This window comes from Ranitomeya imitator, chromosome 2 (genome assembly GCF_032444005.1).
Source record: "Ranitomeya imitator isolate aRanImi1 chromosome 2, aRanImi1.pri, whole genome shotgun sequence".
NCBI lineage: Eukaryota > Metazoa > Chordata > Amphibia > Anura > Dendrobatidae > Ranitomeya > Ranitomeya imitator.
This window is the reverse complement of record NC_091283.1, coordinates 503,587,532-503,603,849: the sequence shown is the minus strand read 5'-3', so window position 1 is coordinate 503,603,849 and position 16,318 is coordinate 503,587,532. Positions and strand designations below refer to the sequence as shown.

The 16,318-nt window shown below is 47.6% G+C and overlaps 1 protein-coding gene across 1 annotated transcript in view; it reads right to left on the bottom strand.

Moving 5' to 3' along the window:
* Positions 1 to 348: 348 nt before the first annotated feature.
* TOP2A (DNA topoisomerase II alpha) overlaps positions 349 to 16,318 on the bottom strand; it is a 58,155-nt gene continuing 42,185 nt past the window's right edge. The window contains exons 33-35 of the mRNA XM_069751617.1: positions 11,255 to 11,413; positions 1,323 to 1,513; positions 349 to 1,156 (exon numbers count right to left, since the gene is read on the bottom strand). Of these exons, the coding sequence (XP_069607718.1) occupies positions 1,010 to 1,156; positions 1,323 to 1,513; positions 11,255 to 11,413 (497 nt within the window). The 3' untranslated portion in view covers positions 349 to 1,009. The remainder of the gene's footprint in view (positions 1,157 to 1,322; positions 1,514 to 11,254; positions 11,414 to 16,318) is intronic.

The window sequence follows — 16,318 nt, the reverse complement described above, 5'->3', positions numbered from 1 at the left end:
AAAAAAAAACAGATCCTGCGGTTCCGTTTTTTTCAAAATTCATCGGATTGTACCTGACTGCAAAAAACTGATATGTGAAAGCAGCCTTATCGAACAAATTTTACCACTGTCGTGAAGTACAATGTCATAAGAAAATGTTCCAGAGTTAATACCTCAAAGTGACACTAGTCAGAATTGTAAAATTTGGCCTGGTCATGAAGGTGAAAAACAGGCTTAGGGGGTGAAGGAGTTAAAAATGGCAATCAAGGAGAGGACTACCCAACAATAACTAAACCAAATATAATGGAACTGAATCACTTGAAAGATATGAGCCGGAAAACTGACAAAGTATAGAACACACCATTGAAATCATGCTCTTGTGTTCCCTATGTGTTACAAAGTGTTTTTTTTAGATTCTGTTTTTTTTTTTTGTTTTTTTTTTACATGGGAACAGTTTTTTTTGTAGGTCTTTATTACAAACTGCAATTAAAACTTGACAAATACACTGACAAAACACAAACAACATTGAAATATTTGCAAGTGCCTGTACATTAGATAAGGAAAACATAGATTAGCAAGTCAGAGAGCATTAAACATGGCATTTACTAAATGAGTAAGGTTTAAACTACCAGTGGGTCAAGTCACAAGGATTAAAGAAGCCTCATAACTGTGAAGGGCAAGGGAAGAACTCTAGGGCAAAGTTAAAACTTCACCTTCTCAATTCATAAAATCTATGTAACTTTACAGTATCAAAAAAAAAAAACAGGTACCCACAAAGAAAAAAAAAGTCAACAAAAGCTGCAAGCAATACGAACACCCACAGTGACTTTCGCGTCATTATAAAGGAGCGGGTGGTAATAAATAACTTGGCAGTGCCTAAAATCCAACAAGCTTAAAACTATATTTAGATTTTAAGATACACAAATGCCACATTAGTAGAAGGTCTTGAGTCTGATAAAATCTTCCCTTGTGCAGTTCTATTGTAAAGTTTATAGCTGCCATCTACTGGGTTAGAAAAGGTGTAGAAAGTTTAGAATAGGTCATCATCAGAATCCTCAATATAGGTGATGGGTTTCTTTGCACGGGCTGTTCGAGAGCGAGCTGGTGGAGTGCTGGCATCGTTTTCAGAGTCAGACAAGTTTGCGTTGAAGCTATCATCCTCCACTGCCTTTGATTTCTAAATGAAAAAAAAAAAAAAAATTACATGATCATGTTAAAAAAAAAGGTCACAGTCAAATTTTACCAGGACTAGTAGAAAGCATCATTGCATCTAATATTGGAGCGAATGCAATAATCCTTCAGGGAATGTATTAAATTTGGGGTACTATTCAACTGGTTCTTACCTTGGATGGTTTAGTTTTTTGTTTTATGCCAAAATCTGAACCAGAGTCAGAATCTGAGTTCTTCCTCTTGCGGGGTTTTGCTGTCTTCTTGGGTTTTGTCACCTCATCATCAGAATCTACATGCTTGGTAGCAGCAGTCGATTTGGACGTCTTTGGCTTAGACAATGCTTCCATGATGGATGGCTGTTTTTCTGGACAGAGACAATTATGTTTATATAACAAGAGATAAAAGCAACGCGAATATAGTGCAAGCATTGATATTGGTCTGGTCTAGGAAGCCCCTTTTTTTAGTTTGCTGGTTTCCTTGAGTAAAGGCGACAAACTTGTACCTCCATGTATCCATCTATTAGGCTACGTTCACACTAGCGTTCGGCTAGTGTGCGTCGCGCTAGCGTCGGGCGACGCAAGCGTCATGCGCCCCTATGTTTAACATGGGGGACGCATGCGTTTTTGCTTGTTGCGTTTTCCGACACGTGCGTCTTTTTTGACGCTAGCGTCGGACCAAGAAAACGCTACAAGTTGCATTTTTCTTGCGTCCGATTTTCGTCAAAAAACGACGCACGCGTCGAAAAACGCAGCGTTTGTTTTTCGGTGCGTTGTGCGTCGCCGGCGCACAACGCTAGTGTGAACGTAGCCTACTCCAAACATTTGTAGGGGGCTGTCTAATAAACAAAAAACAAAAACCTCACTTGAATCGTTTTCAACCAAAGAATTTTTAGTTTTTGCACTGTTTTTTTTACTCCCTCTTCCAACAGCCATCATTTTTTTTTCCTGTTGAGATAGCCATAAGGACTTGTGTTTTTGTGGGATGAAGTGCATTTTTAATTGCATAAAAAACCCACACATAATGCTGCCATTGTTATTGGAGCTTTGTTTTTACATTGGACATTGTGCAGTAGTTAACTGGCAACATGATTCTCCAGATTAGCATCATTATGTCTATGCAAAACTTAGCCAGTTTGGACACTGTTTTCATCGCTTCAGTTAATTTTTTTTTTTGCCATAAATACTAAAGGGGTTTTCCGATGCAAATCGATAAGTATGCACTTTCTGTGACTGCAGACTTATGCACGCACTGCAGGGATTTGCAGGTTTCTGAGCCAGGACCAGAGTGTAAGTATGTGTTTATACACAGTCCTGGCCAGAGGCAGTCAAGCAAGGCTGCACCCTCTAGCCGGCTACACCCACTAGACGGCCTCCCTCAACACAAGTGTATGGAGTGAGGCCACACCCACTAGACGTATACATACCCTCTAGTCTCGGCAAATCCCAGCAGCATGTGAGTTAGGAGGATTCAGAAGCCTGCAGTCACACAGTGAAGACCGGCAACTCCTTTAAGGATAATGTGCCTAAGGGTCCCCATGTACATTTTCTGCCAGTTTCACTTCCTATCTCCAGCTCTGATGTCACAGCCATCACTTAGCCTTCAGGATCCTCTGCTCCCTTTGGACTATATTTTTCATCAGTCGTTGTGCTCTGTTGTAAGTCAGCAGTGTGCACAACCTATGTAATTCAGCCATCCACTTAACCCCAGCACTCTCATGTACTGGACACCGTTGTAGTGAAAAAATTTAATGCACAAAGCACCAGCCCTAGAAATTAAAAGAATACTCTACTTGAACTCCCCCTCGCATGTGGATGTGTAGGGAGACCAAACTAAATGTATACATAGTATAGAGGGAATGTAGCAGGGGAGATAGAGATAGATATATATATAGATATATAGATATGATATATAGATATATAGATATATAGATATGATATATATAGATATATAGATATGATATATATATAGATATGATATATATATATATATATATATATATATATATAGATATGATATATATATATAGATATATATAGATATATATAGATATATATAGATATATATAGATATATATATATATATATATATATATATATATATATATATATATATATATATATATATAGATATAGATATATATATATATATAGATATATAGAGATATATATATATATATATATATATATATATAGATATATAGATATATATATATATATATATATATATATATATATATATATATATATATATATATATATATATATATATATATATATATATATATATATATATATATATATATATATATACACACACACACACATATACTAGATGGGCACACACACACACACACATACATACATGTACACATATACTAGATGGTGGCCCGATTCTAATGCATCGGGTAGTCTAGAATATGCATGTCCACGTAGTATATTGCACAGCCCACGTAGTATATTGCCCAGCCACGTAGTATACATATTGCCCAGCCACGTAATATACATATTGCCCAGCCACGTAATATACATATTGCCCAGCCACATAGTATATTGCACAGCGACGGAGTATACAGCACAGAGCCATGTAGTATACAGACTTAAAATAAAAAAATAAACATAAAAAATAAACATACTCACCCCCTCCATTGAAGTTCTGGCCCTGTGTGCGGTGCACGCGGCAGCTTCCGGTCCCAGGGTTGGTATGGGCGCATGACCTGTGATGTCGCCGCGGTCACATGACCGTGATGTCATGGCAGGTCCTTGTCGCATACCATCCTTGCCACCGGAACCTGCCGCTTGCATGGAGCGGTCACCGGAGCGGGAAAGGCGCCGGAATGTGAGTATATGATGATTTTTTTTATTTTTTTTTTAAATTATTTTTAACATTAGATCTTTTTACTATTGAGGCTGCATAGGCATCATCAATAGTAAAAAAGTTTGTCACACAGGGTTAACAGCAGCATTAATGGAGTGCGTTACACCGTGGCATAACGTGGTCCATTAGCGCTGCCATTAACCCTGTGTGAGCGCTAACTGGAGGGGAGTATGGAGCGGGCACTGACTGCGGGGAGGAAGGAGCGGCCATGTTGCCGCCGGACTGCGCCTGTCGCTGATTGGTCGCAGGCGTTTTGCCACGACCAATCAGCAACTTGGATTCCATGACAGAGGCCGCGACCAATGAATATCCGTGACAGACGGAAGTGACCCTTAGACACACACTATAAATATATATATCTATACCTCTATATATCTCCATATACATATATATATATATATATACCCACAGAGTGACGCTCCCAGGAGATCGCGGTATGCGTAAGCACTGAACGCATACCGCGATCTCCACCGGAGAGTCAGGGACCGCCAGGAGGGTAAGTATATTCACCTTTCCCCGTTCCAGCGCTGCGTGCGGCTCCGTCTCCCGGCTCCTCTGCTGTGACAGTTCAGAGGGCGCGATGACGCGCTTAGTGCGCGCCGGCGCCGCCCTCTAACTTACCAGTCACAGGCAGAGGAGCCGGAGTGTGTCTTCAAGAAAATGGCGCCGGAAAGCGCGGACTGCGCAGGCGCCGATTCCAGCAGCAGGAGGACGAAGAAAATGGGCGGAAAGGAATGGCGTAAGTAACAAATTGCTGTGGCACTTCATGCCACAGCAATTTGTTATTTACGCCACCTGATTCCTTTCCGCCGCCATTTTCTTGGTCCTGCTGCCGGAATCAGCGCCTGCGCAGTCCGCGCTTTCCGGCGCCATTTTCTTGAAGACACACTGCCGGCGCCATTTTCTTGAAGACACACTGCAGGTGTGTCTTCAAGAAAATGGCGCCAGAAAGCGCGGACTGCGCAGGCGCCGATTCCGCCAGCAGGAGGACCAAGAAAATGGCGGCGGAAAGGAATCAGGTGGCGCAAGTAACAAATTGCTGTGGCATGAGGCCGTGGCACTTCATGCCACAGTTGTGGCATGAGGCCGTGGCACTTCATGCCACAGCTATTTGTTACTTACGCCACCTGATGCGGGGCATATACTATGGAGCATCTTATGGAGCAGCGTATGGGGCATATGGATGGGAGCAGCAAATTAAAGAACGGTGCCGCAGGATGGGAGCAGCACATGACAGAACGGTGCCGCAGGATGGGAGCAGCACATGACAGAACGGGGGCGCAGGATGGCAGCAGCACATGACGGAACGGGGGTGCAGGATGGCAGCAGCACATGACAGAACGGGGGCGCAAGATGGGAGGAGCACATGACAGAACGGGGGCGCAGGATGGGAGCAGCACATGACAGAATGGGGACACAAGATGGAGCAGCACATAACAGGATGGAGACCATATACCAATATAAATGCTCACACACCCGGGCGTAGAACGGGTTCAATATATATATATATATATATATATATATATATATATATATATATATATATATATATATATATATATATATATATATATATATATATATATATATATATATATATATATATATATATACATACACATACATACATACATACACACATATACACATACATACTCTCAGGCCCGCAGGCAGGACACTATCCCGTTACCTTCACGGGTGCTCCAGGGCTGATTCCGGTGGCTGGTCCTTGCCATTTCCCTCCCCACCACAGGAAGACTGTGGTCACCAGCGGTGACCTCCCCCTATCCTGAAGGGGTTGATGCACTCTTCGACACTGTTCGGAGACTGTGTGGGAAGAAGGAATTTCGTCTACAGCGACCCTCTCCACAAGGGTCCCTGGACAATCCTCCCCTCATTTGCAAGTGGAGGCGGACATCTCTCAAGGTACCAGCAGTATGTTGCGCATTATGCGCTCCATCCCTACATCGGGTCTGAGGTGTCTGCGCCTTTTTGTTTTCACATTGCGCATTCCCTTCGCGGGTATATCGCTGCCCGGAGCCTTCTCTCTCTGCCTCACACTTTACCCGCGTCAGGACCCCAATCAGAATATGGCGTCAATGAACGACAGCGGCTATTTTTTCTTCATCCCCCTCCTTCTGTCCTGGCCAGAGCCACGCACCCGCACTAAGCACACGGATTTATCGGGCGCTTTCTCCCCCATCACGGGATCTCCTCTCCCTACCCAGTGCACTACTCCGGCGGCATAACCAATAGAAGGGGCCCCTATTCCCTTATGCCGTGAGACGTGGCCAATTTTCATGCCCGGACTAGTACTTTTGTTAATGCTTTTTTTTTTTCCGGTTCTGTCTCTGCGGGTGCTGAGCCTTCCCATAATGCCATGTCCTCTTAATTTAGCCCCCGGTTTTGGGCCTTCTCCAGACTCTTGTATAGCCACGCCCCCTTACCGGGCCACAGCCACTCAGCGGTGGCCAGCCACGCCCCCTTACTGGACCCTCGGCCAATCAGGGCATGCCGCATGCTTGGCCCACCCTTCGATGAGCGCGTTTTCTTGGCATAATGAGAGTGTGTGTTTTTCTCTATCCCGATCACCCGAGACACCCCCCCCCCGCATAGTGTGTCTCTGTCTGCAAGGCGTGTGAAGAATCGTGCAGTGTCTAACCATCGACTTCCGGCTCCAAAGGGCACAGCAGGCGTTCATCACTAACCTGCACTGGATCTGGCGGACTCTGCAGCCTGGGCAGTCATAGCACCGTCTCTGTTATCAGGTAGGACCAGCCCAGACTGGTTATTTTCTTTCTTCACAAGGGCTTCGCTCTCCCCAGCAGTAACCCTAGTCCCTCACGCTTGCCCTATCTCAGGGAGGCCCATTTCTGTCCCTATAATCCACAACACCTGTGCCCTCTGTTAAAGAGAAGTGGCATTCAGACCAGCCCAGAAAGAGAGCGCTCCCCTCCCTCCGGAGTGGGTTGTTGCCATGTCGCATTCAGCCTCAGACCTGACAAAAGTTTCACAGGCCCTGGTCCATGTCCTGGAGCGACTTCCACATTTGTCTTCTGCCACCAGTGCTACGAACGCCTCTCACGATGATTCGCACGCACCTGACCCCGACCTTTCCAGGGACAAATCGGGTACAAAGCAAAAGAAGCAGGTTCCTTCCCATGCCCCCTCCTCGGAGGTGGCTTTTGGGGTCGGATATGGATTCCTATTTTGAGTCCTATACTGACCAGACCTAAAAGATGCAAGATATGCTCAATAGCCTCATCTTGGCAGATTGCACAAATTCTGAACCTAAGGGAGCACGAGGCACATGCTCAGGAGCACTCCGTTGTTTTCAAACGGGTAAAATGTCCTTCCCGGCATTTCCCTAATCACAGGGAATTTGTGATGATTATGTCTAAACACTGGGAACACCCTGAAAAGCGCTTCCCAGGAAGGAAGAAGCTATTTATTCTCCATCCCTTTAGCCCACACCTTGGTGATAAATGGGCAGAATTCCCTAATGTGGGTCCACCGGATTCTCGCCCGTCTTCCAAGACAGTCTTATCTCTGCTGAACAGTGCATCTCTTAAGGATTCTACGGATAGACAGATTGAATCCTTGGCTAAGTCAGCCTTTGAATCAGCGGGCACCTCCCTCTGTCCCATATTTGCCTCCACCTGGGTATCAAAATCCATGTTTGCCTGGGCAAGAATGCTTCGTTAGGGTATTCTAGGCTTCTTCGGATGAGATGCCAAATCTGGTAGATCTGACTGCCTATGCCAGCAAATGTCTCATGACCACTTCCTTTTGATGTGGCTGTTTGATCCGCCACGGCTACCAGCAACATCGCTGCTATACGCCATATTCGCTGTTCTCTCTGGTTTTGCCTTCCAAGGCCCTAGACCTTTTGGATCCAAGCTGGATCAAATAATTTTGGATGTCCCGGCAGGAAAAGCACCTCGCTTCCCTGGTCCAAGTCTAAAGTCCTTTTAATAGAAAAAGGTTGCCTCAATGTCGAGACAAATCGTGACTTCTGGCTACAAACTCGCCTTTTCTTCTCCTCCAGGAAGACGTTTCCTTCTGTCTTGTCCGCCAAGACATACATTGCAGGCCCCTGGGGTACTTCAGGACGTCCTTTTCCCCTACCAAGCATAGGAGTGATCATACCCGTCCCCAGGAATCAACGTTTTTTTCGGGGTTCTACTCTATTCTTTTCATAGTTCTGAATAAAGACAGTCCGCCCCTTCCATTTTTTTTTTTACCTCAAGCGATTGAAATGTCATGTTCGGATCTGCCTTTCAGGACTGAGTCCCTACGTTCAGTAATCACTTCCATGGAACCGGGACAATTTCTTCACTTTCTTGTTTGTGTTCAGCATCAGAAGTCCCTATGGTTTGCGATCCAGGAGGATCTTAGCAGTTCACGGCCCTCCCTTTCGACCTGGCCTTTGCTCCCAGACTATTCACGTCATGACAACAGTCATGGACATCATTCATTCCAAGGGGATTCTCATATTTCTCTACTTGGACGATCTTCTGATCAAGGAACCGTCCCGCCGAGACTGCGACCAGAGTCTTCAGTTTACTCTGGACGCTATGGTCCATCTCGGCTGGATCATCAACAGAGAGGTTCTCCCTCACCCTTGCCCAGCACCTGGTGTTTCTAGGTTTAAGGTTTGACACGACCCAAGCCCGTGTTTTCCTTCCAAAGGAGAGGTTTTCATCCCTCTTCCAGGGGACCCGTACTCTAAAGCGACCACCTGCTCTCCCCCTTCGGTCTTGCAGGAGAGTTCTAGGGAAAAGGATTGCCACCGTGGAAGCCTTTCCTTTTGCCCATTTCCATACCCATCCTCTTCTGCTGGCCTTCTGGTCGTCTTCAAACAAGAGGTCCGTCTCCCCAGACGGTCCCTTGCTTCTACTTCTCTTGGTGAGGCAGTCCCTCACCTGGTGACGCTATCAGCATCAGTCTTATTATGAAGAAAGTTCTTCCTTCCTCTCCGGTGGCAGGCCAGTCTCCTCAGTTGGGGAGCTGTTTTTCCTTCGTCACACAGCGCAGTGAAGCTGGAATGCCCAAGAGGCCACTCTCTCCCATCAATCTCCTGGGGATCAGGGCAATTTCCTTTGCTGTTCGCCACTGGCATACCCTCCTTCCGGGCCAGCCGGTCCAAATACAGTAGGACAACGCCACGAACGTGGCTCACATAAATCGTCGAGGCGGAACTTGCAACAAACAGGTTGTGGTAGAGGTAACAAGGATTCTGCGATGGGCAGAACGTCATGTTACGCCATATCAGCCGTACACATTCTGGGGGTAGGAAATCGGGCAGCTGATTTTCTGAGCCATCAGGTCCTCTCTTCGGGCGAGTGGTCGCTCAGCCCCACCATCTTCACCCAGATATGCAGAAATGGGGCTCCCCGGACGTCGTCCTCATGGGGTCTCTGATGAACCACAAGGTTTCTTGGTTCATTGCTAGGTCCCGGATCCGCTAGCCATCTGTTACGAGGCTCGAGTAATATCGTGGTCACAATTCCAACTGCCTTATTTTCGGCCTCTCCCTTTGACACGAGAGTCATGAAAGGGTTTATGGCAGAAGGGATCCCTGTAATCCTGATAGCTCAACTGGCCAAGAAGTGCCTGGTGAACATACTCATGGACGCCCCCTGGAAGCTTCCAAGCCGTCTAGATCCTCTCTCTCAAAGCCCCCTCTTCCACCAGAGTTCACAGTCTGAGATTAAGAGCATGGCCGTTTAGGCTGTAGTCCTAGGGAAGCTGTTTTTTTCCCATCAGGTCACTCAGACCATGTTTAGGGCCAGAAAACTAGCATCCTTGCGTATCTACTGCAAATATAAAAGGCTTTCTTCTGGTGGGAGTGAGGACAAGGGTTTGGTCCCCATGTCCTATTCTCTTCCTTCCATTCTGGGTCTTCTACAAGTGGGTCTTGACTCTGGTCTATCGTTCTGTCAATTCTTTTCCAACAAAATCTGGCTTCTCGTTCCCAGGTAAAGACCTTTCTTCAAGGAGTCGCCCACCTGGCACCTCCTTATCGCAGTCTGATAGATCCATGGGATTTTAACCTGGTCTTTGGCGTCCTCCTGCTGAGCCCATTCAAGACATCACGTTTTCTCTCCTGTTATGGAAAGTTGTCTTCTTAGTTCCATCAGGAGAGTTCCCGAGTGAGCGACATTGTCCTGCCGTTCCTCATCAGGACAATGTAGTTGTCAGGCCTGTTCCCTTCTTCCTATCTAACGTGGTCTTTTCATTTCACATAAATGAAGACATTGTCCCTCTCACTCTGGTACACCCGCCCTGAAGAAGTCCCTCCACAAGATGGATCCCGTCAGAGCTATCTGAGTCTACTTTTCAAGGACTGATCCCTTTCGTCAATCTGATGCCCTGTTCGTCATCTCTGAAGGTCGCCGTAACGGACTCCCAGCTTCTCCATTCACTATTGCCATTGGATTCGTTCAGGAATAATAGAGGCATGCCGCGTTCAGGACGATCAGCCTCCTCCGGGGATGAAGACTCACTTCGCTCAGCTTTGGGGCCTCCTGGACTGTTTGTTACAGGCCTTGGCTTTCCAGATTGTAAGGCCGTGACCTGGTCATTTTTACAGGGTTCATAGCACTGCCTCGTCTGTTGCAGGCCTGGGATGGTAGGTGCTACAGGCGGCGGTTATGCAACAGCTGACCTGAGTGTCTCTTTCTTTGCATCTTTCCTGTTCCCCACCCTAGGGACTGCTTTGGGACGTTCCATGGTTACCTGTGTCCCCCAATGAAGCGATAAAGAGGGATTTTTGGTACTCACCGTAAAATCTCTTTCTTGGAGCCTTCATTGGGGGCCATAGCACCCTCCCTAATTGTTTGTGCCATCATTGGGCCTGTGTGCCATTCGTTGTTGGTTGGTACATATGTTCAGTTTTTGGTTGCTTCTCCTACTGCTTTAAAACTGAGGTACTTGGTGCCTGTATCCTGCGAAGGAGGAGCTATTTTCCTTTATTTGCATAGTGTCAGCCTCCTAGCGACAGCAGCATACACCTATGGTTACCTGTGTCCCCCAATGAAGGCTCCAAGAAAGATTTTACAGCGAGTACCAAAAATGCCACTTTTTTTTTTTATTATTTAAAAAAAAAAAAAAAAAAGGTGCAGAACTAACAGCTCCAGTCATTCGACAACTCGCGTGTGACATCTTCAACCAGTGAAATGATGAACAATACAGTGCATTACTCATTACAGATAAATCTCATTCATACCTTTCTTTGCTGCTGTGGTCTCTGCCTTTTTGACACGTTTTTTTGGAGCAGCTTTCTCTCCACCAGCTTTCCCTGGTGCAGGATGCAGTTTCTTCTTGGTTGCTGCTGGAGCAGTGATGCTCACTGACGGTTTACTCACTGCCTCATCATCACTGTCCACTTAGAGAGAAAAAAAAATATGTGTACATATGTGTACGTACATACATACATACACTAGCTGTTGAACCCGTTCTACGCCCGGGTGGCGAGCATTTATATTGGTATATGGTCTCCATCCTGTCATGTGCTGCTCCATCCTGCGTCCCCATCCTGTCATGTGCTGCACCCATCCTGCGTCCCCATCCTGTCATGTGCTGCACCCATCCTGCGTCCCCATCCTGTCATGTGCTGCACCCATCCTGCGTCCCCATCCTGTCATGTGCTGCACCCATCCTGCGTCCCCATCCTGTCATGTGCTGCACCCATCCTGCGTCCCCATCCTGTCATGTGCTGCACCCATCCTGCGTCCCCATCCTGTCATGTGCTGCACCCATCCTGCGTCCCCATCCTGTCATGTGCTGCACCCATCCGGGGGCCTGAGCAGGCGGGGACACCGGCGCGCTGTAGGGGTCAGGTGCCGGTATCGCCGCCAGCTTAGGCCCCCCAGCACTTACTATATTCACCTGTCCTGCGTTTCACTGCTGGGCGCCGCCATCTTCCCGGTGTCCTGGCTGTGACTGTTCAGTCAGAGGGTGGCGCCGGCGCGCATTAAGCGCGTCATCGCGCTTTCTGAACTGAAGGTCACAGGCCGAAGACCGGGAAGATGGCGGCGCTCAGCGGTGGAACGCAGGACAGGTGAATATGGCCGATACTCACCCTCCTGGCGGTCCCTGCTTCTCTGTTGGAGATCGCGGTGTGCGTTCAGTGTGAACGCACACCGCGATCTCCCGGGAGCGTCACTGAGGCCCAGACTGCGCCGGCGCTTGCGCCTGCGCAGTCTATAAAGGCTTCGGACAGAGTGACGCTCCCAGCGTTATATTATAGATATAATAGTTATATAGATATAACGCTGGGAGCGTCACTCTGTCCGAAGCCTTTATAGACTGCGCAGGCGCAAACGCCAGCGCAGTCTGGGCCTCAAAGAGTGACGCTCCCGGGAGATCGCGGTGTGCGTTCACACTGAACGCACACCGCGATCTCCAACAGAGAAGCAGGGACCGCCAGGAGGGTGAGTATCGGCCATATTCACCTGTCCTGCGTTCCACCGCTGAGCGCCGCCATCTTCCCGGTCTTCGGCCTGTGACCTTCAGTTCAGAGGGCGCGATGAAGCGCTTAATGCGCGCCGGCCTCTGACTGAACAGTCACAGCCAGGAGACCGGGAAGATGGCGGCGCGCAGCGCTGGAACGGGACAGACAGGTGAGTATAGTAAGTGCTGGAGGGGCCTGAGCTGGCGGCGATACCGGCACCTGACCCCCACAGCGCGCTGGTGTCCCCGCCTGCTCAGGCCCCCGGATGGGTGCAGCACATGACAGGATGGGGACGCAGGATGGTTGCAGCACATACCAGGATGGGGACGCAGGATGGGTGCAGCACATACCAGGATGGGGACGCAGGATGGGTGCAGCACATACCAGGATGGGGACGCAGGATGGGTGCAGCACATACCAGGATGGGGACGCAGGATGGGTGCAGCACATACCAGGATGGGGACGCAGGATGGGTGCAGCACATGACAGGATGGGGACGCAGGATGGGTGCAGCACATGACAGGATGGGGACGCAGGATGGGTGCAGCACATGACAGGATGGGGATGCAGGATGGGTGCAGCACATACCAGGATGGGGACGCAGGATGGGTGCAGCACATGACAGGATGGGGACGCAGGATGGGTGCAGCACATGACAGGATGGGGATGCAGGATGGGTGCAGCACATACCAGGATGGGGACGCAGGATGGGTGCAGCACATGACAGGATGGGGACGCAGGATGGGTGCAGCACATGACAGGATGGGGGCGCAGGATGGGTGCAGCACATACCAGGATGGAGACCATATACCAATATAAATGCTCTCCCACCCGGGCGTAGAACGGCAGGATGGAGACCATATACCAATATAAATGCTCGCCACCCGCGCGTAGAACGGGTTCAATTTATTTATTTATATATATATACATACATACAGTACAGACCAAAAGTTTGGACACCCTCATTTAAAGATTTTTCTATATTTTCATGACTATGGAAATTGGAGATTCACACTGAGGGCATCAAACTATGAATTAATACATGTGGAATTATAACAAAAAAGTGTAAAACAAATGAAAGTATGTCTTATATTCTAGGTTCTTCAAAGTAGCCACCTTTTGCTTTGATGACTGCTTTGCACACTCTTGGCATTCTCTTGATGAGCTTCAAGAGGTAGTCACCAGGAATGGTTTTCACTTCACAGGTGTGCCCTGTCAGGTTTAATAAGTGGGATTTCTTGTCTTATAAATGGGGTTGGGACAATCAGTTGTGTTGTGCAGAAGTCTGGTAGATACACAGCTGATAGTAAGTCCTACTGAACAGACTGTTAGAATTTGTATTATGGCAAGAAAAACGAGTGGCCACCATTACTTAAAAAAAAAAAAAAAAATGAAGGTCAGTCTGTCCGAAAAAGCAAAAGGTGGTTACTTTGAAGAACCTAGAATATAAGACATAACAAAAAAGTGTGAAACTGAAATTAAGTATATAATTCCACATGTGTTAATTCATAGTTTTGATGTCTTCAGTGTGAATGTACAATTTTCAGAGTCATGAAATAGGGATTTTTGTGTACTCACCGTAAAATCCTTTTCTCCGAGCCATTCATTGGGGCACAGACCATGTATGTGATACAAAGAAAGTTAGCTCCTACCCTGCAGTATACACCCTCCTTATGGCTCTCAGCTTACCAGTTCGGTGCAAAAGCAGTAGGAGATCATTAACAACATATGAGCGTATAGCATGTCATATATATGAGAGTATACCATGTCAGATTATAAAAACAAGCATAAGCCAATAACAGGGTGGGAGCTGTGTCCCCCAGTGAATGGCTCGGAGAAAAGGATTTTTACGGTGAGTACAGAAAAATCCCCATTTCTCCTTCGCCTCATTGGGGGACACAGACCGTGTGACGTCCCAAAGCAGTCCCTGGGTGGGAACAACATCAGATCAGGCCCTGTGTAACTGCTACTTACAAGTGCGCCACCGCGGCCTGCAGAGTCCGCCTGCCCAGACTCACATCTGTGGAAGTGTGGGAATTATAGTGCTTCAAGAATGCATGCGGACTGGACAAATCCGCAAGCTTGCAGGCGTGCCTTGTTGATGCCTGGTGCCTAGAACCCTTGATAGACAGGGAGATAGGCTGACATCTAGCACGGAAGGACTCCTGGATGGTGAAACGAATCCACCATGTTATGGCCGATGAAACGGCTAAAACCTTCCTGAAAACGTCGGAAGCCTTCCTCTTAAGGGATGGGGATGGCCTGAGGACAACCTTGCCTTGAAGGTAATAAGGGAAAAAAGTCTGAAAGAGTAGAGCAGCTAGCTCTGAAGACTCGTCAGAGTGAGGATATCGCAGAGAAAAAAAGGGCGACCTTCCCTGATAGTAAAGTCTGCCCGGATGAAAAGGAGTCTACTGTAAGACTTCTAGGACTATTAAAGGTCCCAATGATCTAACTGTATGCGATAGGGAAGAACTACGTGTGAAAACTCCCTGTGAGAATGTCCCTACTTGCAGTTTTGCTGCAATAAGGCGGGAAGATACTAGCTCCGCAAACAAAAACTGACGTGGTCAGTGCGGATCTCGGAGGATCACTGGGGCCCTTTCTGCTTCCGAAAGGCTTTCGGAAGTAGTGGAAGGGGTGTTATGAAAACTGGTACCACGGAAGAACCAGAGCATGCAGTGCGATGGCTCTTGGATCTCGAGGCCGAACCACGAACTTGAGTACATTGGCATTCAGTCTGGACGCCATCCGATCTACAACTGGAGAGGAGAGCTCCAGTGAAGGCAGAACTGATGGAAGACTTCGGGGTGAAGTTCCCACTGACTTGAGGCGGAACCCTGACGGCTGAATTTGTTTGCCGTCCAGAGTTCTACTCCTGGGATATATACTGCCGAGATCACGAATGATAGATCTCGGCCCATCAGAGAATGTGAGGTACCTCTGTCATGGCGCCTGACCGTGGGTACCTGCTAGATGATTGACGTATGGCACAGCCGTGGCATTATCCAATTGAATTTGGATGGGGTGACCTGCCAGAAGGCAGTGGACCTGCTGTAGGACTACCGTTTGGATCCCCAGAGCAATGATAGGGAGAAGACTGGCATTGGTAGTTACTAATAACCATTGAACCAGGAGAAAGGCCCTGGATGAAGGAGCTCAGAGACTATCGTCTGAAAGGCTGTTTGACTTGCTGAAAACGAGCGGAGTGAAGGAAACAGCTTCCATTGTCGTCACCATTTTTCCTCAGAACCCTCCTAGCAAATCGAATGAAATGAGGGGATAAGTAATCAAGTGCGCGAGCTCCATGTTGAAGGGCCATGACCTTGTCTCGAGGGAGAATTACCATCCTTCTGGAAGTGTGCAGGATCATCCTCCAAAAGGATATCTGCTGGGCTGGAAATGAGGAGAACTTGTGTAGGTTTAGCTGCCAGTCCAGGTGAGAGGGTATCAGAAGTGATATAGATGACTCAGCGTAGTCCTGGAAGGGCGGCTAGACAGTCGACCAAACAGGCCAGGATGAGCACGCCTCTAGGGTGCACGAGAAACATGACATCCGCCATGACCCTTGCAAACAATCTGGGTGCGGAAGCAAGGCCAAAGGAGAAGGTCGTGACTTGAAAACGCTGTTCACAAATGGAAAAGCAAAGGAATTGTTGAAGAGGGTAAGCATCCCGAATGTCGATGGATGCCGGAAACGGCACCTTTTTCTGTTGAAGTAATGGTTGAGCGGAGGAACTCCATCCGAAGAAGGAGGAACATGTCAAAGGTTGTTAGAAGTTTGAGGTCCAGGATCGGTCTTACTTTTCGTTCCCCTTTTTGGAACCAAGATCCCTT